Source organism: Myodes glareolus, chromosome 9 (genome assembly GCF_982192425.1).
Source record: "Myodes glareolus chromosome 9, mMyoGla1.1, whole genome shotgun sequence".
NCBI lineage: Eukaryota > Metazoa > Chordata > Mammalia > Rodentia > Cricetidae > Myodes > Myodes glareolus.
The window spans coordinates 217,527-244,035 of record NC_142034.1 but is presented as its reverse complement, the minus strand read 5'-3'; the positions used below and the strand labels follow the sequence as shown (position 1 = coordinate 244,035).

Below are 26,509 nucleotides of genomic sequence, written 5' to 3'. Positions count from 1 at the left end.
CTGGACAAGCGCAATGCCCTGACTCCTTCATCTTTAGAGACCTCTTTGAAGAGGCCTTGGAGGGGAGAAGAGATGCCAAGTAGGTGAGGCAACACACATGGAATTTGGACATTGAGAATCATAAGCCAAAGGGAAGCAGGTACAAGTGGTAGGAAGTAGAAGAGGTTTAAGGCAGTGTCTTAGGCGTAGGGATTATGGTTTAGAGATAGGGTTAAGGACAGGGTCAAGGTCTAAGGCAGCAGTAGTGGGGATCTGATTTGTGAGGGAAGTGGGAAGCCCTGGGTTCCACCCTCTCAGTACTGCATAAACTGGGTGTGCTGCTCCATTCCTGTAATCCCAGCACTCAGCAGCTGGAAAGAGGGGGATCAGCCTCAGTCCCACCCCTGTGGATTAGAATTTTTTCTTGATTTTTTTTCCAGCAGCATTTGGGCTAATAAAATGTTCTTGCAAACTGCAGTTAAATATGATTCTCTGCTTATTAGATGTGTCCTCTTTCATGTCTTTTATGAACTTTAAACTCAGTTTAGGAATGCATACTCCTGTACTTAGACATACAGACAGACAGATACACACACACACACACACACAGAGAGAGAGAGAGAGAGAGGGAGAGAGAGAGAGAGAGAGAGAGAGAGAGAGAGACATAAATGAGTAACAGCTTCTCTTTAAAAAAGATTGCTTTATTCAACCTCCAATAATCATGATTTTTCAAGCAGCATACTCTGGCAAATTGTGGTTCAATCAGACTCTCTGCTCATCACATAAGGAGCCCGCAGGGCCCTGTCTCTGTCTTCATATTCGCTGAACTCTCTTAGGACTTGGTGATTTGCAGAAAATGCCGAACTTTATGTGGAAATGACAGGTCAGTGCACTCTGATTTGTTTGATTCTTTAATTTTTAAAAAAGATTTTTGTAGGCTGAGTGTGGTGGTGCATTCCTTTAATCCCAGCACTCAGTAGGCAGAGGCAGGCGGATCACTGTGAGTTGGAGGCCAGCCAGGTCTACAGAATGAATTCCAAGACAGCCAGAGCTGCTACACTGGGAAACCCTGTCCTGAAAACAGCAACAATAACAACAAAAGAGATTTAAGCTTTTATTTTATGTACAAGAGTGCTCTATCTGCATGTATGCCCCTTTACCAGAGGAGGGCACCAGATACCACCATGTTTCTGGAAACTCTGAAGGAAGAGCAATTAGTGCTCTTAAAGGCTAAGCCATCTCTCCAGGCCTGATTCTTCATTTTTCCTGCATGCCTGTGTTAGTGGAAGAGTGGGCAGCTTTGTATTTCTTGTGTACTGCTTTGCCCATGTAATGATTAATCTGTGACAAGAAAAAAGAATCAACTTCCTTGTGTAAAATTTAAAATAAAAGACGTATTAATTATTACCATGAGGCCATGGCCTACCAGCAATGTTCTGGCATCCTCCATTGGCAGTTACGTGGCATCTCTTTGACTCTACCTACTCTCTCTCTAGATCTCTGTTCAGAACCCTGTATTTGTGTACTCACTTCACCTTCCAGATCCCAGATTCGAGACACATTCTCTGCTGAGGCTGGTCCCCAGTGCTGAGATTAAAGTGTACATCACCACCGCCTAGCTTTGCTCTACCCTGCCATAGGTCGAAGCAGATTTATTCATCAACCAATTAAAAAACACATAGAGAAGGACAGCCCACATCAAATTATCTCAGCCAGCAGTCTCAAAGATTTTCTGAATGTAGAACTTGGAGGAAACTTCAGCAGAGGAGCACTGAAATGTTGGATCATCTGGGCCATTCATTTCCACTGGAGATTTTTCAGGGGGTCTTCCTTGATCAAACATGATCTTTCTTAACCAAAAATGAATCCACAGCCTCTCTTTTCCTGTGGAAACAAAAGTAAATCCTCTTCTACAAAGTAACATATCTTGACATAAATTTTGAAGTCATTTTCAAAATATATAGGTTGGGTTAATCCAGCAGCATTTATAATCAAATGACTTTTAGCATATGTTCCTCTTTCCTCAGCAGTCAAACAATTCAAAGACAATACAATAACAGTATTCAGACTGTGTATTTTTCATCTTCATATAGCCTTTTCTTTATTACCCTATTTCTTTTATTTTATTATTTGCTTTTTGGTTTTTTGAGACAGGCTTTCATTGTTTATCTTTGTCTGTCCTGGAACTCACTCTGTAGAACAGGCTGGCTCAAACTCACAAAGATTCATCTACCTCTGCCTCCCACATCTTGGGATTAAAGGCATGCACCATCATGCCCAGATACTCTTAAAATTTTTTTCTACCCTTTTTCTCTCAAGCCTACATATATTTTTAAACATACTGTAAAACATTTAGATGTTTTTATTCTATCTGAATCTGTTTTTACTGCATATCTCTATCTTTTTCTGAGCATGAGTCTTAAATCTACGAAGCAGCATGGTTAACATTAAATCTGCAGGTCCCTGGCATTACCAAGAAGCATGCCACCAGCTACTCATAAAAACCTTTTAAGTGATTGGAAGCAGAACCTCTTAAAAGAGCTGCCATGTGGTTTCTGTCATTAACATTAAGTTAGGAAGCCTCAATTAAAGGAGCTGAGCTTCTGCTTGCTGCCAGCAGAGTCTACCAGAGAAAAGATGGTTACCAAGAAGCTGCACTTGGCTCTATTCTTGTCTGACTAGAATACATTTTTTAAAAGAAAGCTTTCTCAAGCTTCAAGTGGATATTCTTTCCAAACAATAGGGTGCCATTTGTAGACAGAAGTTTCTGTCTGGCCTGATCCTGCAACCATTCATCCCAAAGAAACACACAGAGGCTTATATTAGCTATAAACTGTTTGGCCTATTAGCTCAGGCTTATTACTAAAGTTCTTACAACTTAAATTAACACATAATTTTTGTTGATGCTTAGCCATGTGGTTTGGTACCTTTACTCAGTGAGGCATTCTCATCTTGCTTCCTCTGCATCTGGCTGGTGACTGACTCTGACTTTCCTCTTCCAAGAATTCTCTTAGCCTGGTTACCCCCACCCCATTCTTCCTGCCTGGCTACTGGCCAATCAGCATTTTATTAAACAAATACAAGTGACAAATCTTTACAGTGTACAAAAGCACCATCCCACAGCAAGTATCCATAAAGTTTTACAACTGAATTACTTATTTCATGTCATTGAAGAGATATATGAAATCTAAAAGGGTTACTTTAACATTTAAGTTTGTAGGGCTCTGTTCATACAAGTTTGTAGGTACAAACAAAATGATAATATACTGCTTGAACAGATTGTTGATATTGTCAGATTTTATCTTCAGAATTCCCTTGTGTAACTTTAATGTGTTAGCTAAAGGTCTTCCCAAATCCTTTATAGCTAGATTCTCTTCTGTATGAGTTTTTATCATGTCCTCAATGACTACTGTGATATGCACAGGCTTTAACAGAATGGTTTCACACTAAAAGTTTTATTGTAGTATAAAGAGTACTATGAAGTGCAAAACCTTACCACATTAACTACATTTGTAGGGTTTCTCTGCAGTTTGATTTTTTTTCCTCATGGTTTCAAAGACAAAAATCACATACAAAGGCTTTACCACAATGATTACTTTCATAGAGTTTCAATTCAGTGTGTGTTTTTTTATATATGTGGAATCAACTGTTATATGCAAAGGCTTTCCCACGTTGATTATATCAACAATCAGGGTTTCTTGCCTGTATGTGTTTGCTTATGTGTTTTGAGATATTTGTGAAATGCAAAGGCTTTACCACATTGATTACATTCATAGAGTTTCTCTCTGGTATGTGTTCTTTCATGTGTTTGGAGACTACTGTCACGTGCAAAGGCTTTACCACATTGACTACATTTGTAGGGTTTCTCTCCAGTATGTGTTCTTTTATGCATTAGAAGAGCACTGCTATATCCATAGGCTTTACCACATTGATTACATTCATAAGGTTTCTCTCCAGTATGTATTCTTTGATGCATTAGAAGGTAACTGTGAGTGGTAAAGGATTTTCCACATTGATTACATCCATAGGGTTTCTCGCCTGTATGTGTTCTTTTATGTGTTTTGAGATAACTTTGAAATGCAAAGGTTTTACCACACTGATTACATCCATAGGGTTTCTCACCCGTATGTGTTCTTTTATGTGTTTTGAGATAACTTTGAAATGCAAAGGCCTTACCACATTGATTACATTCATAGGGTTTCTCTCCCGTATGTGTTCTTTTATGTGTTTGAAGCCTACTGTGACATGCAAAGGCCTTACCACACTGATTACATTCATAGGGTTTCTCACCAGTATGTTTTCGTCTATGCATTAGAAGATGATTGTGTTGAGCAAAGGCTTTACCACATTGATTACATTCATAGGGTTTCTCTCCAGTATGTGTTCTTTTATGTATTCGGAGATAACTGTGAAATGCAAAAGCTTTACCACATTGGTTACATTCAAAGGGTTTCTCTCCAGTATGTGTTCTTCTATGCATTAGAAGACGACTGTGCTGTGCAAAGGCTTTACCACATTGATTACATTCGTAGGGTTTCACACCCATATGTATCCTTTTATGTGTTGTGAGATAACTGTGAAATGAAAAAGCTTTGCCACATTGATTACATTCATAGGGTTTCTCTCCAGTATGTATTCTTTTATGTGCTTGGAGAATACTGTCACGTAAAAAGGCCTTACCACATTTATTACATTCATATGGTTTCTCTTCAGTATGTATTATTTTATGCATTTGGAGATTACTGTCACGTGAAAAGGCCTTACCACAATGACTACATTTATAGGGCTTTTCTCCAGTATGTGTTATTTTATGCCTTAGAAGATTCCTGTTGCATACATAAGTTTTACCACACTGATCACATTCATAGCGTTTTTCTCCAGTATGGATTCTTTCATGCCTTTGAAGTTGATTATTATAAGAATAAGCTTCAACACTTTGAGTATATTCAGAAGGTTTCTCTCCAGTATGGCTTCTTTCATTCCTGGAACAATAATTGGCACATGTAAAAGCTTTACCATATTCATTACACTATTGAATATATTGTATGAATTAATTTTACAATTTGGTCTAAGTAAATAGGAACCAGATCTTAAGGTTTTATCACTGTGATTACATTCATATTATACACTTTCATTAAGGGATGTTTTGCATCTTTGAAGATACCTATGATGGTAAGAGACTTTATTACATGGTTCACATTTATAACATCTTTTTTCTATTTAAGATTTTTCACATATTTGAAAAGAACTGAAAAAATTCAGAGCTTTACCACACATATTGCATTCATAAATTTTCCTATAATGTGAGTCATACTACATTTGCAGAGTAAACAAGGACAAACAAGTATTTAAACATTCTTATTACTCACAGGGCTTTTCTGCAGTATGAGTTTGTTGCTGAATTTTCAAAGAAGTAAAAACATTTACTTGTAAACTTGAAACCTACTGAAGAAGTTCATTCAAAGTGGGGACTAATATATATCTTCTAATTGATCTGAGAGGGAGAGGGGTATGTTGCTTCTTTTGATATCCCTATGTTTATATGGCTTGTATCCGGCGTGACATAGGATATACCTATTAAAGGAAGAATGACAAATAAAAGGTGTCCGTGTTCCATTCACGAAGTTTGACTTTCTGTTCCTCATAGACATATAGTATAGGGATTAAGGTTTCTGCACAAAAACTGCCCCTTGGCTCTTGACTCTAACTACCCCTCCTCACACCAAACATAGCAAAGTCACAACAAGTTTATGAGGAACATGAGCTTTATTATAGACTGTTTGCTTATTAGAAGGTTTGGGACATATATGTATCACCTATTCAATGTGCATGCCTTTTGTACTATGACTGGTATGAAACTAAATGGATTGGCAGTTCCACAGTACAGCTCGCATGGGGCTATAATTGAAATGGTGGTATCTATAAGAAACTGTTTCCTTCTCTTCTTTCTTAACATAATGATTTGCAAACAAAATTCACCTATATGACATCAAGATATGTGGTTTTGTGAGAATTTAATAATCATCAGTGCACTTTAAGTTGTCCTTATTTACACTGTTGCTTTCTTTTAGAATGTCCAGAAATCTTAGTTTCTTTTATATTAGCTTGCATATGAAAATTACCTTCCATGTCTTCTAGAACTTTGACAACGTTCTTCAAAATTATGATCTTCCCATTTGCAGCCTAAAATATAGTAACATAAAATGAATGATGTATTATTGGAAAATGTGCAAAATTTAAGTTGTTATCTTCAGTGAACCTTAGAACCATGCCCAACTTATTCACATCATCCTTCCTTAGTCTCAATTATAATTACAAAAGATCATCTATAACCAAGAAACAGTCATCCCCTTATTTTAAAATGTGAAGGAAAATTCATAGTCTTACCTATAGCAGTGAGGTTCCTGTAGGTCTCCAGCATCACATCTCTGTAGAGACTCTTCTGGGAAGGATCCAGCAAAGACCACTCTTCCCAAGTGAAGTCAACATACACATCATCATAGGTCACTGCATTCTAAAATATACATGTGTACAAAAGAAAGTGACAGCCTTGCAAATGTATACTTCTTTGAAAATATAGTTATATAATTCTGGAGCTTCTCAGCATATTTCATGACACAGAAGTTTTAATGTAACCACCAAGTCATTTTAGAAGGAAACTGGACAGGAGGGTGAACTCTGTCATTTCTGCACCTTTATATGGGATATTGCCTTGTTAGAGAAATGCCTATTAACAGACTCAGAGAGACAAGCAAACAGATCAATAGTACTGACTACACATCAGAGAAATTGTATGAACAACTACCTACTACAAAAACATGATGGGCAAGCTGGTGTGCTGGCTCATGTCTGTAATCCTAGCACTCAGAGGGCAAAGGCAGGTATGTTTGCCTCTGAGTTGAATACTGGCCCCATTTATTCAATCAGTTCCAACACAGACAGAAGTACATTATAAGAACCTGTCTCCCATGCAAAAATCAAACAAACAGAAAAGATAGAAAGAACTCAGGGGTTTCTTACTGAAGTTCCTACAAAGAGTATATATTTATTCCAGCTCTGCATTCATATTCGAGAAACATGAAGTGCCTGTCTAAACTGTAACATTAATAAGATCTTACTAAAAGGAACTGAATGTTTAAAGAGGTACAAATGGACAAATGAAAACAAGCAATGTAAATGTTGATCATAAATAATCAACATCGGGCAAGCGAGATGGCTCAGTAGAAAAGGACATTTGCTGATCTTTCATATATGTGAGCTCAATTGCTAGTACTTACAGGGGGAAATCATAATTATTATCTCAAGTTTAGAGGTTCTGAGACCATCTTTTTACTACTGTGAGGACCAGGCACCCATGGGGTGTATGTCCAGGGAAACAGACAAAGATTCATATTAATTTTAAAAAATTTCAAGCAAATACAACAGGCAGGAAGAATGTCACAAATTTGCAATCCTATGACTCAGAATGCTCAAGCAGTATTAGTGTCATGAGCTTTTATTTATTGCAAGCACAAGCTTAAACTCTCCATCCATTCTGAAACAGAAGTTGGTTCAGGGAGAGCCCCAAGTTCAGCTGTGGCAGGGTTTTCAATGATTAAAGTATGGGAGATGGGGGTAGGGGAACTCCTCATTGGGGAGGTGAGAGGCAACAGGAGTCTTGTCAAACAGGGATTGGTGCTGGCACTGCTGCAGGGAAATTGAAACCTATATGGAAGTTATATAAGTTATTTTTAACTTTCTGGAATGTCTGGTACTTGTTTGTCTCAATTCTGACTCGTTGCTGAACTTGGGATCAATGTAAGGATGAGGCCTAGTACCAGTATTCCTAGGCTGCAGCCTTTCATGGCTGCACTAATGTTAAGTTAGTCCTCCTCAGTACAACATCAATGATTCCACCAAATTTGGCTTCTAAGTTGTGATGGGACCTGCCATACTTCGAACAGAGTTGCTTAAGATTTTTATAGAAAATTCCTTCCTGGGACTAGGAATCACTTTTCCTAATCCTTCCAGTAACTGAGGGCATAGAAGGATGGATTCTTAACCATAGGGCACCTTGCTCCAATGCAGAACAAGGGTTATCTTTTTAATTGTGATAATGTCCCTGGAAATTCCTGTCTCTGTTTCAGCATTTGGCTGCCACCTGAAACTACACAGGCCTGCTTTTCCCTACAACCCACAGATTTTCATTTATTTCTGCCCAATTTGTTGTTGTTTTTTTCACTGAAGTCCTGAATGAGTCACCCTTAATAGCCATCTAGGAGATTCAATAATTCATCTAAAAAATCAGCCCATCATTTTAAAATTTTCTGCCTTATTCAATTTCTCAGGGCACATCCTCAATTGATGCTCCATTAGATGACTGTATGTAAACAGAGACCATTCTTTCATTTCCTTGCTGCCCAGATCCGAATAATCACACAGAAACTGTATTAATTACAACACTGCTTGGCCAATAGCTTAGGCATATTCCTATCTAGGTCTTACATCTTAAATTAAGTCATTGCTATGATTTAATATTTTACCACGAGGCTCATGGTTTACAGGTAAGGTCCCGATGTCTTCCTCCTTTGGCAGCTACATGACATCTCTCTGATTCTGCCTTCTCTCTCTCTCTCTCTCTCTCTCTCTCTCTCTCTCTCTCTGTTTGGATTTCTTGTCTGATTTTACTCTGCTAAGCTGTTGGCCAAAACAGCTTTATTCATTACCCAATAGAAACAACAATACAGAAGGATATCCCACAAAATCTCCCTTTTTGTTTAAATAAGGAAGGTTTTAACTTTAACATAGTAAAATTATATATAACAAAACAGGTATCAAGGAAGAATTACAGTTACAATATTTCTTTTTGAATCTAAAGTTTCATATCTAATTTATCTTTTATCATAACTAAGAAGAGCGATAACTATCTGTCTTCAACTTTTCAAAGACCCCAGAAGGATATAATATAATACCTAAGGAAACAGAAAGTACATTGCAAACAACTTCCAAAACTATAGAATTGACATCCCACTGCCAGTATAGTCACCCAAAGTTCTTCTGTAATGTAGGGGCATCCATCTTCAGCACACAGGCCCATAATATCTGACAGACTTTCAGTGAAGCAGGAAATTTGTTTTGCTCTGTACTGGCAAAGTTTGTCAGTTGCTTCCTTCTGTTTCCTGTAGAATATCTGGCAGTTTCTTCTGTGAAGATGGAACCCTGAAGGACCATTCTGTCTTTTGGAAAATTTAGCAGTTACTTTTCTAAGGGTCCTGCATGTCCAGTTCATACAGCATAACATCAAGCAGTCCAGGCAAGAGCAATTTATTGCCCAAATGGCTAACAAACTCCATAAGGAGCCTCTTTGATGCCCATCATCCTCTTGAAGTGGATTGGTGTTACCAGGAGATATGTCTCATTGTAATGAAAAGTCCTAAATTAACAAAACATTTAAAATACTATATTCTGTAGGTCTTTGAACAGTTTGAAGATTCCTTATCTATCTGAAATATATCTCTGTACATCTAGAAAACCTAACATGACTACATTATAGATGACTATCTATTAATCTGTATTTCTTTCTTTTTTTAAAGATTTATTTATTTATTTATTTATTTATTTATTTATTTATTTATTATATACTCAACATTCTGCCTGCATATACGCCCACATGCGAGAAGAGGGCATCAGATCTCATTACAGATGGTTGTGAGCCACCATATGGTTGCTGGGAATTGAACTCAGGTTCTCTGGAAGAGCAGGGAGTGCTCTTAACCGCTGAGCCATCTCTCCCGCCCCTAATCTGTATTTCTTAACTATACGTTACACTTTTAAATGAGCTGCATAAACATTAATACCTTAAGCAAGAATAGAAATATACATATAACAAAATTGACCTTAAATTAGTATCAATAAACCAAAATCTACAGCAATGTAATAATTTCTATAACATATCCACCTTCTTTTTCTTTTCCTTTTTCAGAAATTGACTGTGATCATTAAACATTGATAACCAACCCTTTTAAAATAAAAATAAACATTTCTAAACAATCACTTCAGGAATTTAGGCATAGTTTTCTCTAAACTGTTTCCTGACACTTGTTGGGAGAAGTATTTTTAGGGTTTCCAAAGACTTTTCAGGAGCTCTTGTTCCATCAAACCACATTAGCCTGGAAGGAAACCACAAGTTCTCATCTTCTGTGGAAACAAAAGCAGAACCTCTTTTCCAAAGCAATATATCCTTAGACACAAATTTTGAAGTCAAGATACCTTTAAAATATATTTTTTAAAAGATTTATTTATTTATTTATTTATTTATTATGTATACAACATCCTGCCTCCAAGTATGCCTGCACGCCAGAAGAGGGTGTCAGACCTCATGACAGATGGTTGTGAGCCACCATGTGGTTGCTGGGAATTGAACTCAGAACCTCTGGAAGAGCAGCCAGTGCTCTTAACCACTGAGCCATCTCTCCAGCCCCCCTTTAAAATATTTTTGTTGATTTAGCTTAGCAGTCCCCAGAATCAAATGTCTCTCTGCATTTAGATCATTAACAGTCAAAAAATTTAAAGAAAACACAATAATATACATAATCCTGATTTTGTGCATTTTCCATCTTTACCTGGCACTTTTTTAAATCTATGACTTTCAAAACATTATCTTTACTCCTTTAATCTATGACTGTCAGTACTCCTCTCTCTCTCTCTCTCTCTCTCTCTCTCTCTCTCTCTCTCTCTCTCTTTCCTAAGCCTATGTACATTCATTCATCACTGTGACCTATTTAGAAGTCTTTTTTTGTTCTGAATCTGTCTTTATTGTGTATCTGTAATTCTTTCCTGATCAGGAGCATTTCTGAAAATGCTAAGTGGCATGGCTAGGACTAAGGCTGCTTTGCCTTTTGGCTCCACACAGTCCAATATGGCAGAGGTACATTCACCACCAGTTCTGCAAGTCCTGCTCACTGCCCCAGTTCCAGGGACTCGGAGGGTCTATGTTTCTATTAAACAACTTGTATCACTTTGCTCACAAATCCCATTTAAGTGCTCAGCCTCCTAAAAAGAGCCAGAGCTGTTCATGCTGCCAGCACCAACCAGGAAGCTGTCTCTCAAAGAAGTCAGACAGTTTAGGTTGTTAATGCTGAGACAGAAAGCCTTCTCTTAAAGGAATCACACCTCTGCTTGCTTCTAGCAAACAGAGCTCACTCAAGAAACTGCTGCTACCAAGAAGTCAAACTTAATTCTGTTCTTTTTTGTCTAGAATTCTTTCCCAAGTTCTCTCAGGTCTTATGTAGATGTAGTTGTCCCATGTTGGTTGCCATTTTGTAAACAGAGACTCCTCTTTCATTTCCAGAAACAGAGATCTGAATAATCATACAGAAAGTATATTAATTACAAAACTGCTTGGCCAATAACTTAGGTGTATTCCTACCCAGTTTTACATTTAAAATTAACCAATTTCAATGATTTAATATTTTACCATGAGGGTTGTGGTTTATGGGTATGATTCCAGCGTCTTCCTCCTTTGGCAGAACATGGAGTCTCTCTCTGACTCTGCCTATTCACTCTATATGTCTTTGTTCAGATTTTACACATGCCTTTACTCTGCTAAGCCATTGGCCAAAACAGCTTTATTGATAAACCAAGAAAAGCAGCACATACAGAAGGACATCATACATCAACTGTATGATCTGACATGTTGACACCTGGAGTTAACTAGGACACAGAGATAATAATATACAAGAATGTTTTTGTTTGTTTGATTGTTTTTGAGACAAGGCTTCTCAAAAGTCTTTGTGTAGCTTTGTAGCCTATCCTGGAACTTGTACCATAGACCTGGCTGGCCTTGAACTCACAGAGATCCACCTGCCTCTGTCTCCCAAGTGCTGAGATTAAAGGCATGCGCCACAACTCTCTAGACACAAGATAGTTTTAAAAAGCAAAAACCAATCTAGTAACCACTTCAATAACTTAAATAGCAAAAGTGTAAATATTGATGATAGTAACAACTGGAAAACAAAGATATGCCAAGAAATGAGATGCTCAACTACTTGCCACATCCATCAGAAGATCAGAGAGGCTACCCACAGATCTACCACATTATCTATTAGCCCAGATCCGATTTTCCCAGTTGCCTCTAGCACTGGAATAGAAACCAGAGGAAGCTTCCCCTTGACCCTCTCCATACCTCCTGTGGATCCCTAGGAAGATCTCCCTTTGGCCTCTCATTCCCCTAGCCTCTAACACCAGCAAGCTTTCTCCCTTGAGCATATAAGCCAAGAATATCAGGAAAAAAGGAAACACTCAGCCAACAAACACTCTGATACTCCAGAGCACACAGAAATCCAGGAACAAACCTCCCATCCAGCAATGAAGCCAGAAATTAGCACCTAGACCTACAATCATCCCAACCCCAGATGCTTACACACCAGCATAGGAATATAATCCATAACATCCATGGAAATATATCACCAACAGAGCTCAGCTATCCTATCATAGCAGGTACTGAATATTCCAACATAGCTGAAATACAACAAAAAGGGCCTTAAAAACAATTATATGATCACAAATTATAGGCTCAATGTCCTTTATTTATGGATAGAATCCACTTATGAGTGAGTACATACCATATTCATCTTTTTGGGTCTGGGTTATCTTACTCAGTAAAGTGTTTTATATTTCCATCCATTATAATTCGTGATCCTAGAGAAGCTAAATAAGAAGGTGAGCCAGGCAGTGGTGGCGCACGCCTTTAATCCCAGCACTCGGGAGGCAGAGGCAGGTGGATCTCTGTGAGTTCGAGGCCAGCCTGGTCTACAAGAGCTAGTTCCAGGACAGGCTCCAAAGCTACAGAGAAACCCTGTCTCAAAAAACCAATAAATAAATAAATAAATAAATAGATAAAATAAGAAGGTGAACCCAAAGAAAAACATATAGTTATCCACCTGGATATTGGAAGTAGACAAGATTGCCACGTAGAAGTTGGGAGCACAGGGTGGGGGTGGGGTAAGGGTAAGGGGAGATGGGGAGAGAGAAGTAAGAAGGGGAGGATTGGGGAGAGCTTGGGGGGAATGGGATGGTTGAGATGGAGGAAGGGTAGATATGGGAGCAGGGAAGTAGATATCTTAATTAAGGGAGCCATTTTAGGATTGGCAAGAGACTTGACTCTAGAGGGGTTCCCAGGTGTCCAAGGAGATGTCCCCAGCTTGTTCCTTGGGCAGCAGAGGAGAGGGTGCCAGAACTGGCCTTATCCCATAGCCACACTGATGAATATCTTGCATATCACCATAGCACCTTCATCTGGCGATGGATGGAGATAGAGACAGAGACCCACATTGGAGCACTGGACTGAGCTCCCAAGGTCCAAATGAAGAGCAGAAGGAGGGAGAACATGAACAAGGAAGTCAGGACCGCGGTGTGTGTGTGTGTGTGTGTGTGTGTGTGTGTGTGTGTGTGTGTGCGTCCACCCACACAGACGGTGGGACTGATCTAATGGAAACTCATCAAGGCCAGCTGGACTGGGACTGAAGGAGCATGTGATCAAACCGAACTCTCTGAATGTGGCTGACAATGAGGGCTGACTGAGAAGCCAAGGACAAAGGTACTGGGTTTTGATTCTACTGCATGGACTGGCTTTGTGGGAGCCTAGTCTGTTTGGATGCTCACCTTCCTAGACCTGGATGGAGGGGGGAGGACCTTGGACTTCCCACAGGGCAGGAAATCCTGACTTCTCTTAGAACTGGAGAGGGAGGGGGAGGGGAAGTGGGAGAGAAATGGGAGGAGGTGGAAATTTTTAATAAATAAATACAAAGAAAGAAAAAAAATATATGAAGTTAACAGAGGTCCTTAAATAGAAAATGAATAAATCACTTAAATTCAGGAATACACAAATGTTGGGGGAAATCAATAAATCACCAAAAAAATCAAGAAAAACATAAATAGCTGTAGTACACACTCCCAAAATAAAGCAAAGAAAATAAAAACCAGGCCGGGCGGTGGTGGCGCATGCCTTTAATCCCAGTACTCAGGAGGCAGAGGGAGATGGATCTTTGTGAGTTCGAGGCCAGCCTGGTCTACAAGAGCTAGTTCAGGACAGGCCCCAAAGCTACAGAGAAACCCTGTCTCAAAAAACCAAAAAAAAAAAAAAAATAGAAAATAAAAAATAAATAAAAACCAAATAGTTAAAACAAGTGAAACTGTTCAAGACCTGAAAATGGAAATAGAAGCAATAAAGAAAACACAAACTGCAGGAATTGTGGAAATGAAATCAGTCTGGAATGAGTTACTGGTCTGTCTTCCCAGCAATGGGAAGCAAAGTCAGGATTAAATGTTCAAAGTAATTCTCAATTACATATTGTAAAGCAAGCCTGAGAAATAGGAGACATTGGCCTAAACCAGTAGTTCTCAACCCTTCTAATGCTGCAATGTTTTAATACAGTTCAAATTCCTGTGGTGACAACCAAGCATAAAATTATTTCCATTGCTACTTTATAACCACAATTTTGCTTTTTATTATGAATTGTAATATAAATATGCATTTATGATGGTCTTAGGTGACCCCTGTGTTAGGGTCTTTGACCCCAGGAATTATGACCCACAGGTTAAAAAACAGTTCTAAAGATAGATAGATAGATAGACAGGTAGATAGACAGATGTATACATAAATCGACCGATTGATCGATTGACAGACAGACAGACAGACAGATAATAAAGCACTTAAGAAAAAATGGTATGAAAATTCTTAATGACTGGAAAATGTTAGAAAACAGAAACACATAGAAATTAGAGAGGCAATGCATTTAAAGAAAATACAATTTAAAAAGTGATACCAATAATTGACTTCTTAAAGAGATAAAAATAATTGGAAGAACACTTAGTTATACTGACTTAGAAACAAAATAGGCCCTTCCCTGGTAGAGAATGCCATTAATAAGACATTGTATGACTTGGTCCTGTGTAAAATGGTAGATGCTTAGGGCTGTAAATTCATACAGAATTACAGCCAATGGTTGGTGTCTCAAACCTCTCAGCTGAGTTAACTGTGTCCACCAGGACTGCACATATCTACATAGGAGAGTTCTCTAACTCAAAACTGAATACTCAGTATTCAAGCCTCCCTCCCTAAATTGCATACTAACCAATTCTGTCTGTCTTTGTTTATATAGAAGGGATAACACATACTGGGAAATTACACAGAAAGTACTTACCCTGCCCCATCAGTCCTTCTTTATGATGGAGATCCCCCAACTCACTGCCTTAAGCTTCAGTCTGTGATCTAGCTACTATCTATTCTATCTCCCCCTGCTGTGTGCCCAGTGCACTGTTTGTACACTTCTGGTCTGAATGGAGAAGCCATGCTTCACACACAAATCCTTTCCCTGTACTGAAATGGACAGTCCACTATAGGACTAATACGGGTAATCTTAGAACTTCGTGGTGCTACAGACCTGTAATCCAGATATTTAGGATGGCTAGTCAAAAGGATAGAAAAGGCAATGCCTTGTGGGTTTACAGACAGGGTTCAAATTCACCTCAATAAACATCAGAGACTTTGACTCAAATCATTTTTCAAAAAGGCTGGTGATGAAGCTGTTCTATAATAATAAAACTTTATGGCAACTAGGACTTAATGCTGGTTGTGACCATGTAATGTCCCCTTGAAGAGCATATTAGAGGACTGTTCTCTGATGGGGGCCTTTTGGCTGTTTACAAATCAGGGTTCTCTCTTTTGTTATGGGAATGTAGCTTAACAAATCCTGATGGACAAACATTCGTATATTAGCATCCTAATCTCTAAAAGGCCTGGTTACCTTAATACTTATCTTTGGTGTATTTGGGAGGCAGCCCTACCCTTAGCTAAATTCTACTTTATGTGAATTAATGTCTCATACAAATTGGAAAATCCTTATACTATCAATTCTATCACCATCAATACTATTCTTGTACATCACAGTTTAGCAGTGGAGTGCTACTCTACACAGGAGATACTGTTTATAAATTGTACAAAATTAACTCCAGATGGATCCTAAAACTAAATGTTAAATGTTGAAAGTTCAGACACCTCCTCTTCACAATGACCCCCAAAACAAGAATACGTCTAAGTAGTCCACTCCCAATGCTCTGCACAGAGGCAGTCCCAGGAAATTGCAAGGATAATGCAGGACCATGCAGAATCATGCAAGTCACAGGGGATTCTGCCTCTTGCCATGGGCTCCAACACAGCCCTGGGGAGGACACACAACACCAGATCTACTAGCTTAGGCCACCACTCCCTGTCTGGAGACAGTGGCCCCTTGTTCACCAAGGTGTGTCTGCTGAGTATGCCTACTCTCTACCTGCAATGGAGCACAAGTAGCAGCACACAGGCCAACTTCTGACTTCCTCAGTAGTGTAGCTGAGAAGGCAGCATGGGGCTCAGAAAGACCTTCCCATCTGAGCTTCCAGGTTCAGTGGAGGCCCTGATTGGCTAGTGAGGTCTGAATGACAGGAGCAGTTCCCTTGGAGACAGGGTGAGCTGAAGGGACACAGCACAGTGGTTCCCAGCCTTGGCCTCCATTCCACCCTGAGAACAGACTATCCCAGACTGGCTGGAGATTTATAGCAACTTCACCAACACATCTCTTGTTTACCTAAACCAATAGTTTCAGTTATAAAAAAATCTATACAAATTCAGACGGAGAATAATCAATGTTGCCCAAGAGGAACACAGGGTAACTCCAGAATATTATAAATAAAATCAGGGAGAAACCGCTGAGTGAGTAAGCCAGAGCAAGAGACTACTGAGGGTCCAGATGTGAGTCTAGGATCTCCCAAGAACTAGGCCTGAGCCAGGACCTCTGCCAGTCTCAGCGTGAATCTGGGACCTCCTAGGGAGTAGGCAGGAACGAGCGATCTTGCAGGGCCAGGCATGAGACTGGGACCTCAGAGGGAGTAGGCCTGAGGCAGGACCTCTGTAGGCCCGGGCATTGGTCTAGGACATCAAAGGGAATAGGCAGGAACCTGGAAACTCTGCAGGTCTGAGCATGAATCTGGGATCTCTGAGGCAGTAAGCCTGAGCCAGGTCATCTGCGGTTCTGGGCGCACCCAAGCCTGGGAACTCGGAGGCAGTAGATTGGAGCCAGAAACCTTTGCAGGACACACTCCAAGCCAGGGATTTCTGCAGGAGGGGATCCAGACCAGGATTTACAGAAACAGGTCAGAGCCAGTAACCTAAGCCAAAGTAGGCCAGAGAGAGTAAACTCCAAGGGAGCAGAGCAAAGACATTACTAAGAAAGAGAATTACAGACCAAACTCACTCATGAACATGCAAAAATACTAAATAAAATACTGGCAAAACGAATCCAAGAACACATCAGAACCATCATCCACCATGATCAAGTTGACTTCATCCCACAGATACAGGAATGGTTCAATATATGAAAAGCTGTCAACATAATCCACCATATAAACAAACTGAAAAAAAACCACATGATCATCTCATTAAATGCCAAAAAAGCTTTTGACAAAATACAACATCCCTTCATGATAAAGGTCTTGGAGAGAGCAGGGATTCAAGGAACATACCTAAACATAATAAAGGCAATATACAGCAAGCCAACAGCCAACATCAAACTAAATGGAGAGAAATGCCCAGAGATTCCACAGAAACCAGGAACAAGGCAAGGTTGTCCACTGTCTCCATATCTATTCAATATAGTTCTTGAGGTCCTAGGTAGAGCAATAAGACATCAAAAGGAGATCAAGGGCTTACAAATCGGAAAAGAAGAAGTCAAACTCTCACTGTTTGCTGATGATATGACAGTTTACATAAGCAATCCAAAAATTCTACCAAGGAACTTCTACAACTCATAAACACTTTCAGCAATATAGCAGCATACAAGATTAACTAAAAAAAAAAAAAATCAGGATCACTCCTGTACACAGATGATAAAAGAGCTGGGAAAGAAATCAGAAACACAACACCCTTCACAATAGCCACAAATAGCATAAAATATCTCAGAGTAACTCTAACCAAACAAGTGGAAGACTTGTATGACAAGAACTTTAAATCTCTGAAGAAAGAAACTGAAGAAGACACCAGAAAGTGGAAAGATCTCCCATGCTCTTAAGTAAGCAGAATTAACATAGTAAAAATGGCAATCTTTCCAAAAGCAATCTACAGATTCAAAGCAATGTCTAGCAAAATTCTTCACAGACCTCGAAAGAACGGTACTCAATTTCATATGTAAAAGCAAAAAACCCAGGATAGCCAAAATAATCCTGTGCAATAAAAGAACTTCTGGAGGCATCACAATCCCTGACTTCAAACTCTACTACAGAGCTACAGTACTGAAAACAGCCTGGTATTGGCATAAGAACAGACAGGAGGACAATGGAACTGAATAGAAGACCTGGATATCAATCCACACAGCTTCGAACACCTGATCTTTGATAAAGAAGCAAAAAATATAAAATGGAAAAAAGAAAGCATATTTAACAAGTGGTGCTGGCATAACTGGATATCAACATGGAGAAGAATGAAAATAAATCCAGATCTATTACCATGCACAAAACTCAAGTCCAAATGGATCAAACACCTCAACATAAAGCCAACCACACTGAGCCTCATAGAATAAAAAGTGGGAAGTACACTTGAATGCATTGGCACAGGAGACCACTTCCTAAATATAACCCCAGCAGCACAGACACAGAGAGAAACAATTAATAAATGGGACCTCCTGAAACTGAAAAGCTTCCGCAAAGCAAAGGTCATGTTCAACAAAACAACAGCCTACAGAATGGGGAAAGATCTTCACTAACCCCACATCAGACAGAGGTCTGATCTCCAAAATATAGCAAGAGCTCAAGAAATTGGTCGTCAAAAGAACAAATAGTCCGATAAAAAAAAAAATGGAGTACAGACCGAAACAGAGAACTCTCAACAGAAATATCAAATGGCTGAAAGACACTTAAGGAAATGCTCAACATCCTTAGTCATCAGAGAAATGCAAATCAAAATAACTCTGAGATTCCATCTTACACCTGTAAGAATGGCCAAGATCAAAAACACTGATGACAACTTATGCTGGAGAGGATGTAGGGTAAAGGGAACACTTCTGCATCACTGGTGGGAATGCAAGCTGGTACAGTCCCTTTGGATGTCAATGTTTCAGATTTAGGAAACAGCCTTCCTCAAGACCCAGTAATATCACTTTTGGGCATATATCCAAAAGATGCACAATCGTGCCAAAGGACATGTGCTCAACTATGTTCACAGCAGCATTGTTTGTCATAGACAGAACCTGGAAACAACCTAAATGCCCTTCTACTGAAGAATGGATAAGGAAAATGTGGTACACTTATGCAATGGAGTACTACACAGCAGAAAAAAATAATGACATCTTGAGTTTTGCAGGAAAATGGATGGAGCTAGAAAACACTATTTTGAGTGAGGTAATCCAGACACATAAAGACAATTATCACATGTACTCACTCATTGGTGAATTTTAAACATGAAGCAAAGAAAAGCAGCCTACAAACCACAATCCCAGAGAACTTAGACAACAATGAAGATAGTAAAAGAGACTTACGTAGATCAAATATATGGGAAGTAGAAAAAGACAAGATCTCCTGAGTACATTGGGAGCATGAAGACCTTGGGGGAGTGTTGAAGGGGGGAAGGGAGAGGAAGGGAGAGGAGCAGAGAAAAATGTAGAGCTCAATAAAAATCATTCAGTCAGTCAGTCAGTCAGTCAATCAATCAATCAATCAATCAATAAATAAATAAAGTCCACAGTGACCATGGGACCAATAACCACAATCCCAAGTGTGGAATGAATCAAGTTCTTAACTTCTGAAGCAACCCCTTCCCAAAGGCCATGGCCCCAGACCATTACCAAGTGTGATCATGACCAGTGTTACCCAGCTATGCTGAGGGATAATGCTGTTGTCCACTGTAAAGATATGTCAGTTGTATTAGTTTAATAAAATACTGATTGGTCAGTAGTCAGACAGGAAGTACAGATGGAGTGACCAGATTAAGAGAATTCTGGGAAGAGGAAAGGCAGAGATTCAGTCACCAGTCAGATGCAAAGAAAGCAAGATGAGAATGTCTTAGTGAGAATAGATACCAAGCCACACAGCTAAACATAGACAAGAATTTTGGGTTAATGTAAGTTGAAAGAGCTAGTTAATAATACACCTGAGCTAAGAGGCCAAACAGTTTATAATTAATATAAAGCTCTGTGTGTTTCTATGGGACTGAATGGCTGCAGGAACATACAGGATAGAAATTTCCATCTACAAATAGCACTTATGTTTGGCAAGAATTTCCAAATAAAGCCTGAGAAAGCTTTAAAAAGAGAATTCTAACTATATAAGAACAAAGTCAAGTCCAGTTTCTTGGTAATTGCCTTTTCTCCAGTACGCTCTGCACCTTTATGAGAGGCTTCTTGACTCAGCATTAATGACAAAAACCTCCACAGCTTTTTTTTTGTTCTTTTTTTATTATTATTACAAATTTTCACCTTCTCCCCTCCCTCCACAGCTCTTTTAAGAGGCTCTGCCACCAAACACTTAAACGGCTTTATGAGCAGCTAGCATCAGGCTTCTTGGTGGTGGCTGAACCTAAAAACTCCACAGAGTTGTGACATTCAATGTGGTTCCCACTTGTACTTGTGCCATGAAGCTAGACTCTTAGGAAGCTAAGAAATGTAGAAGAGCCGGTTGCCAAAGCCACAGCTTTACTTCTAGCCATTTCGCTTAGAAGATGAAGACTCATGTGTTCAGAAAAAGATGAAAATATATAGTAAAGACAGATTCAGAGGAAAAAGAATCCTCTAAATGATTTACAGTGTGTTTAAAAATATATGTTGGCTTGGGAGAGGAAAAAAAGATAGAGAAAGTACTTAAACAGAAATAGAGTAGTTGGGTGTGGTGACACAGGCCATTAATCCCAGAACTTGTAAGGCTGAGACAGGTAAATCTCTGAATTCAAGGTCATCCTGGTTACAGAGTGTGTAACCAGCAGAGCCAAAGATACACAGAGAAATCCTGTCTCAAAAACCAACCATTTAAAAATAAAAATAAAAGAAATAGAGTAAGGGGGGGAAAACTATATAAACATGGAAAATACACAGAGTATCTGGATCCTGTATGTTATTGTGTTGTATTTGAATTGTTGTCTTTGAATTGACTGCTGAGGAAGGAGCAACAGCTGCTAAAACACATTTGATTATAAATGCTGCTGAGCAAAGAGGTCAAGACCATGATGGAGAGACCCACTGACACAGCTTACCTGAGCTAATGGGAGCCCATGGACTGCAGTCCAGCATAGGACCAAAATAGGCCCACTCAGTGTGGGTGACAGTTGTATGACTGGGGCAGACTACAGGGACATTGACAGTGAGACCAGGATTTATTTCTACTGCTTGTACTGGCCAAACAGTTTATAATTAATATAAACCTCACTTTGTTTCTTTGGGACTGAAGGGCTGTGGAACTGGGTGGCACAGAAACTTCTGTCTATACAGCTACCTATAATTCTATGTGTGTACAGAAATTAATAAAGATAGATTTCACAACTTCAACAAAATTAACTCAAAGTGACACTTAAACTGTTCATGTTTTGAACCTCCAGCTACTGATATGTCTTCCAGAGAGGCCCCATGCTCTGGAGCCCTCCCTGCAAATGGAGGCAATCTCCTCCAGAGCCTAACATGGCTATGCAGCTCCTCGGGCCTCCTGTGGTTTCAGGTAAACCCAGCCCCAGTGATGTCCAATCACAAAACAATGTTGAAGAATAATTTCATGCCTGCTTCCTGCCAGATTGGTAATATCACAAGCTGTGGCATCTGTGCTATTCACCTGCCCAACACCATGCAAACCTGAGATACCTCTACAGATCAGAAACTCATTTTGTCTCCTGGAACTGAGCTTCACTGAATCACACCATGGTGGCTGGCAGTAGCAGAAAGTTGAAAACTTTCTAATCACGTATTGCTGAAGGATGATGCCCATCACCTCCTTCTGCCAGTTTCTAAACTATCTGACACGTGTTAAACAGACCTGAAAGTGGAATGGAACATTCAGAACTTCTACAACCCAGATCTTCAGTTTTCCAATCTGTCTTCCCACGGCACAACAAAAACAATGCCTCTGTGTGGACACTGGATGGTGATATTACTAGATAATTGTCTCCGAGGCCAGGATGGCAGAACCTCCCCCTCCACAAGGAATCCACACTCAAGGAAGCTCAGAGGTCCAGATCCACTGCTCATGTCACCACAGGGATCAACAGAACCCCAGGCTGGCTTATGGGCTATCTGAGTCCAAGAAGTCCTGATTCTGATAGCTCAGTCAACCTACTCTTCCTGGTCTGGAGACAGTGGCCCCCACACTCACCATGGACTGGCTTGTGGACTTCAGCCCCCGCCCCCAGCAGAACAAGAGGAGAATCATGAAAAGAAATTATAAACTACCTCCAACTAGTGCTCCTGAAGGCCAAGCCTTCCCAAATTTCCTCATTACTTAAGACCACCCAGTGAGTTTCAGGACAATAGCAGCAATGCCACTGGGTGAGTAGAGATCAAATGACTCAGATCACACAGTCCTTCCCAACCTTGTCCTTCTACATATGATCAGATAAGGCCCTAATCTGGGAAGTCTGCAGTTTAGTAAAATCCCCCAACCTCCCAGAACACTTCCTGCTCCTCTTCCAAGGCACCAGATCCTATGTGTGCACTGTCCATCACACACTCAGTGGCCAGTACAGCCAATCCTTTGCTTCATAGCTGGGAGGTCCTGCAGCTAAAGGCAGGTCACATCCAAACAGTAACTGTTGTTAAACAAAAAGAGGCCATGGATTAGAACACAATGAAAAGTCTATGGGATGGCTTGGAGACAAAAACAGAGATAGGGGAAATAATGTAATTATAATCGTAAAATATTATGTTAAAAAGTTGAAACAGGCTTTATGGCCATATGCTCCAGAGACTAGGAATTTCTAGTAGAGCACACCAGGTACCACTCATGCCATTTCTCTCAGGGTATACAACTGAAACCTGGAAAACACAGTCATGCAATGCAGGGACACACCATTTTATCCAGTTCTTCTATTTAGGTTGAACTCGTATAACTACAATAATTTGGATTCTAGTTCAGTTCTTTTTCCAGATTCTTTATTGCCTGCTCTGTGAACCCAAGATATGGGTAGACAGAACCTTTTTTGACCATCTAAAATTGATTCCCTCACTACTCATTGCTAATGTCAACTACTGTCATAGCAGGAAAGCCTTGACCCTCCTCCTTGCCCATCCTTTTCTGTGCTGTGACTACACATGCTTTACAGTTAGTCAATGAACTCAATTCTTCCATGGGTCTCACTTCATTTGTAAATTCAAAATAAAATCTACAGGATCATTCACTGATCTACTTTTCCTTCCAGTCAAGGCCCAGCCTGGAAGGAGTTACAGGACTGTCTTTTCATCAATGGGCAGCAGAGGCAGGAGTAGGTGTTCAAAGCAATTTTCAGTTACTTAGTGTGAGGCATCGGAGCTATGGGAGACATTGATCTAAACCAGTGGTTCTCAGCCTTCCTAATGCTGTCTCATTAATGTACAGTTCCTCATGATGTAGTAACTCCCAATTATAAAATTATTTTCACTACAGCTATACTTTTGCTGTTACGAATTATTATATATCTGTATTTTCTGATAGTCTTAGGCCAGTCCTGTGATAGGGTCATTTGATCCCTCAAAGTGAGCCAGACCCCCCAGATTGAGAACCATTGCTCTAAACTAATATGAATAAATAGCACTTAAGAAAAAACAATGGAATGATATTCTTAAGCTGGGAAACATTGAAAATAGAAACAAAGAGATTATAGCAGTAATGTATCAAAAAATGAAATAAAAAAATACAAAACACTGACCTTTTAAAATGATAAAAATAGTTGGAAGAGTCAGATATACTGACATTGAAACAGAGTGGGCACTTCCCTGGTAGGGAGAATGCCATTAATAAGAGAATGCATGACTTTGTCCCATGTAAAATGCTAGCTACTGAATGCTGTAAGCTAACACTAAGTAACTGAAAATTGCTTTGAACACCTACTCCTGCCTCTGCTGCCCATTGATGAAAAGACAGTCCTGTAACTCCTTCCAGGCTGGGCCTTGACTGGAAGGAAAAATAGATCAGTGAATGATCCTGTAGATTTTATTTTGAATTTACAAATGAAGTGAGACCCATGGAAGAATTGAGTTCACTGACTAACTGTAAAGCATGTGTAGTCACAGCACAGAAAAGGATGGGCAAGGAGGAGGGTCAAGGCTTTCCTGCTTTTCCAGTGGCCTATGTCTCAAACCTCTCAGCTGATTTAACTGTGTCAATCCAGATTGCACATATCTACATGGGAGAGTTCACTGATTAGAAACTGAATACTTAGGAGTTCAAGCTATCCTCCTTAAACTGTACACCCACCAATTCTGTCTGTCTTCATTCACATGGTAGGGGTTAATTCATGATAGGAAATGCACAGATAGTCACTCACCCATCAGGTCTATCTTTGTAATGGAGACCCCTGCAGCTCACTGCCTTTAAACTTTAGAGTGTGATGTAGCTATTGTCTAGTCTGTTTGCCACTGCAGTGTGCACAGTACACTGTTTCTCCTCTTCTATTCCAAATAGATGAGCCATGCTACATCTACATAAATCCTTCTCTTGTTACTGCTTTGGATAGTCCACTATATGACTCATACTGGTAATTTGCTATAGACCTGCAATCCAGGAACGTAGGGTGGTTTAGTCAGGAGGATAGCAATGGCAGGGTCCTGTGGGACTACAGACGGGGTTCAAGTTCACCTTAATCAAACTGACTCAAAATAGCTTTTCAAAAAAGTATTGAAAGTGAAGAACTTCTGGAAGATACTAGAGAGATCAGTAATTTTCGACTCTGGCAAATCTGGTGATGTCTCTCCACACTGCAGGCACCAGCTTTTCACAGTGATGTTAACAACAAGGATCTTACTAAGCACAATTCTGCTCCCAGTGCTCTGCCGGGAGACACGGACGGGCGACTGAAGTTATTCAGAGGCTGCCAGCCCGACCCAGGCAGGGAGTTGCAAGGCCACATAGGACCACGCTGGACCAGGTAGGAAAACAGCGAACTCTGTCTTCCCACTGGCTCCCACCAAGCCAGGGGAGGACCCATCACAGGCTGCTGAACCTAGTTTGAGGACAGCGGCCTCTCCCTCACCAAGGGTAGCTACTCCACACGTGGGAACAGCGGACCCTGGCTCACCAAGGCCCACCGGTTCTCCCCGCGTGAGTACAGCAGCCCCTCATTCACCATGGCCAGCCACTCTTGCCGGCATGAGGACAGCACCCCCTAGCTCACCAAGGCCCACCGCGCCTCCCCGCATGGGGTCAGCAGCCCATCAATCATCATGGCCAGCCACTCCTCCCGACATGAGGACAACCGATCCTTACTCACCGTGGTCCACCGCTCCTCCCCGTTTGTGAAGCGCAACCCCTCGCTCACCATGCTGCGGCTGCCAGAACAATCCGTGCTCTCCTCACAATGCAGCTCAAGGTTCGGCGCAGGGGAAACTTCCGACTTCCTCAGAAATGCTGAACCAGAAGTCTGCCTCCCGGAGGAACCCACCAATCTGACTGGCCGGTCCTCTAGAGGCTCTGATTGGCTAGTAATGAGTGAGTGATAGGAACGCAACCCAATGATTCTCAGCCTTGGCTTCAATCTTAAAGACAGACCTACCCCAGATTGGATGGAAATTTGTGCCAAATTCAACAACCAGTCTCTTGTTAATGTGAACCAGTGGGCTCAGTTTTAAAAGGAAGTATGCAAATTCAGGAGGAAGTCACTCAGATAATGTTGCACAAGGGGGAACACAGATAACTTAAGAACACAGAGTCCACAGTGACCTTGGAACTTATAACCACAGACCTTTGTGTGGAAAGTGTTGGATTCTCAGGAGTTGAAGCAATCCCATCCCAAAGGCCCTGGCCCCAGATCGTTGCCAGCTCTGCCAAGCATATTCCCGGTATTAGAGAGGGAACTCTGATTTTAAAAGTGCCAGATTCCTTTGATGTGTTGCTAGTTTTGGAGGCACATGAAAATTCTTCACTTCCTTATGAAGCCATTAATTATATCAGGAAAAGCAATGTCTCAAAAACAAAACAAAACACCAAAACTAACAAAAACCAGAGAAGTCTGGTTTCATTTCTTTAGTATAAATAGGGTAATCCACTCAGGGCTCAGTGGAAGCAGGAAGTTTATGGATGTTTCCTTTTTGTTTTATGCCACAGTAACCAAGAAGTCACTGGGCATTGATTCTTTTTAACAAAACCATTACTAAAGAAGATAGCTAATTCAAATGGCTGCTGCCTTTGTGATGAGGTCACCAGTCAAATGAGAGCAAACCACGTGGTTTCTTTTTGCTCAAGGTTAGCTCAGCCCAGTGGGAAGGTGAACCCATTCACCAACAGGCAAACTCTCTGCAAGATTCAAATATCTCACAGGCTAAATGTGTCGTGTTGATCCCTAATCATAAGCCTATGA

General features: G+C 40.3%; 1 protein-coding gene across 2 annotated transcripts; it reads right to left on the bottom strand.

Annotated features, from left to right (window-relative positions):
* Positions 1-659: 659 nt before the first annotated feature.
* LOC125397152 (uncharacterized) lies at positions 660-25,578 on the bottom strand. 2 transcript variants are annotated; one of them, XM_085694189.2, is made up of 5 exons: positions 25,424-25,578; positions 6,367-6,493; positions 6,102-6,162; positions 4,744-4,961; positions 660-1,863 (listed from the first exon to the last, which is right to left on the bottom strand). In XM_085694189.2, the coding sequence occupies exons 1-5, from the start codon at positions 25,472-25,474 to the stop codon at positions 1,688-1,690; spliced, it is 633 nt and encodes a 210-aa protein (XP_085550315.2). In that variant the 5' UTR covers positions 25,475-25,578; the 3' UTR covers positions 660-1,687. The 2 variants fall into 2 exon arrangements, with proteins under 2 accessions (XP_085550315.2, XP_085550314.2); XM_085694188.2 differs by lacking the exon at positions 660-1,863 and having other exon boundaries at positions 2,797-4,961.
* Between the last annotated feature and the right edge of the window lie 931 nt (positions 25,579-26,509).

What these genes read in the sequence shown, in the direction of transcription:
- LOC125397152 (XM_085694188.2), bottom strand. Translation starts at nt 25,474, where the DNA reads ATGGTGAGCGAGGGGTTGCGCTTCACAAACGGGGAGGAGCGGTGGACC. An exon ending in CAGGAACCTCACTGCTATAG is followed by an intron (nt 6,163 to 6,366) that starts GTAAGACTATGA and finishes ACTATATTTTAG; the next exon opens with GCTGCAAATGGGAAGATCAT. An exon ending in AGTTCTAGAAGACATGGAAG is followed by an intron (nt 4,962 to 6,101) that starts GTAATTTTCATA and finishes TTATTGTTCCAG; the next exon opens with GAATGAAAGAAGCCATACTG.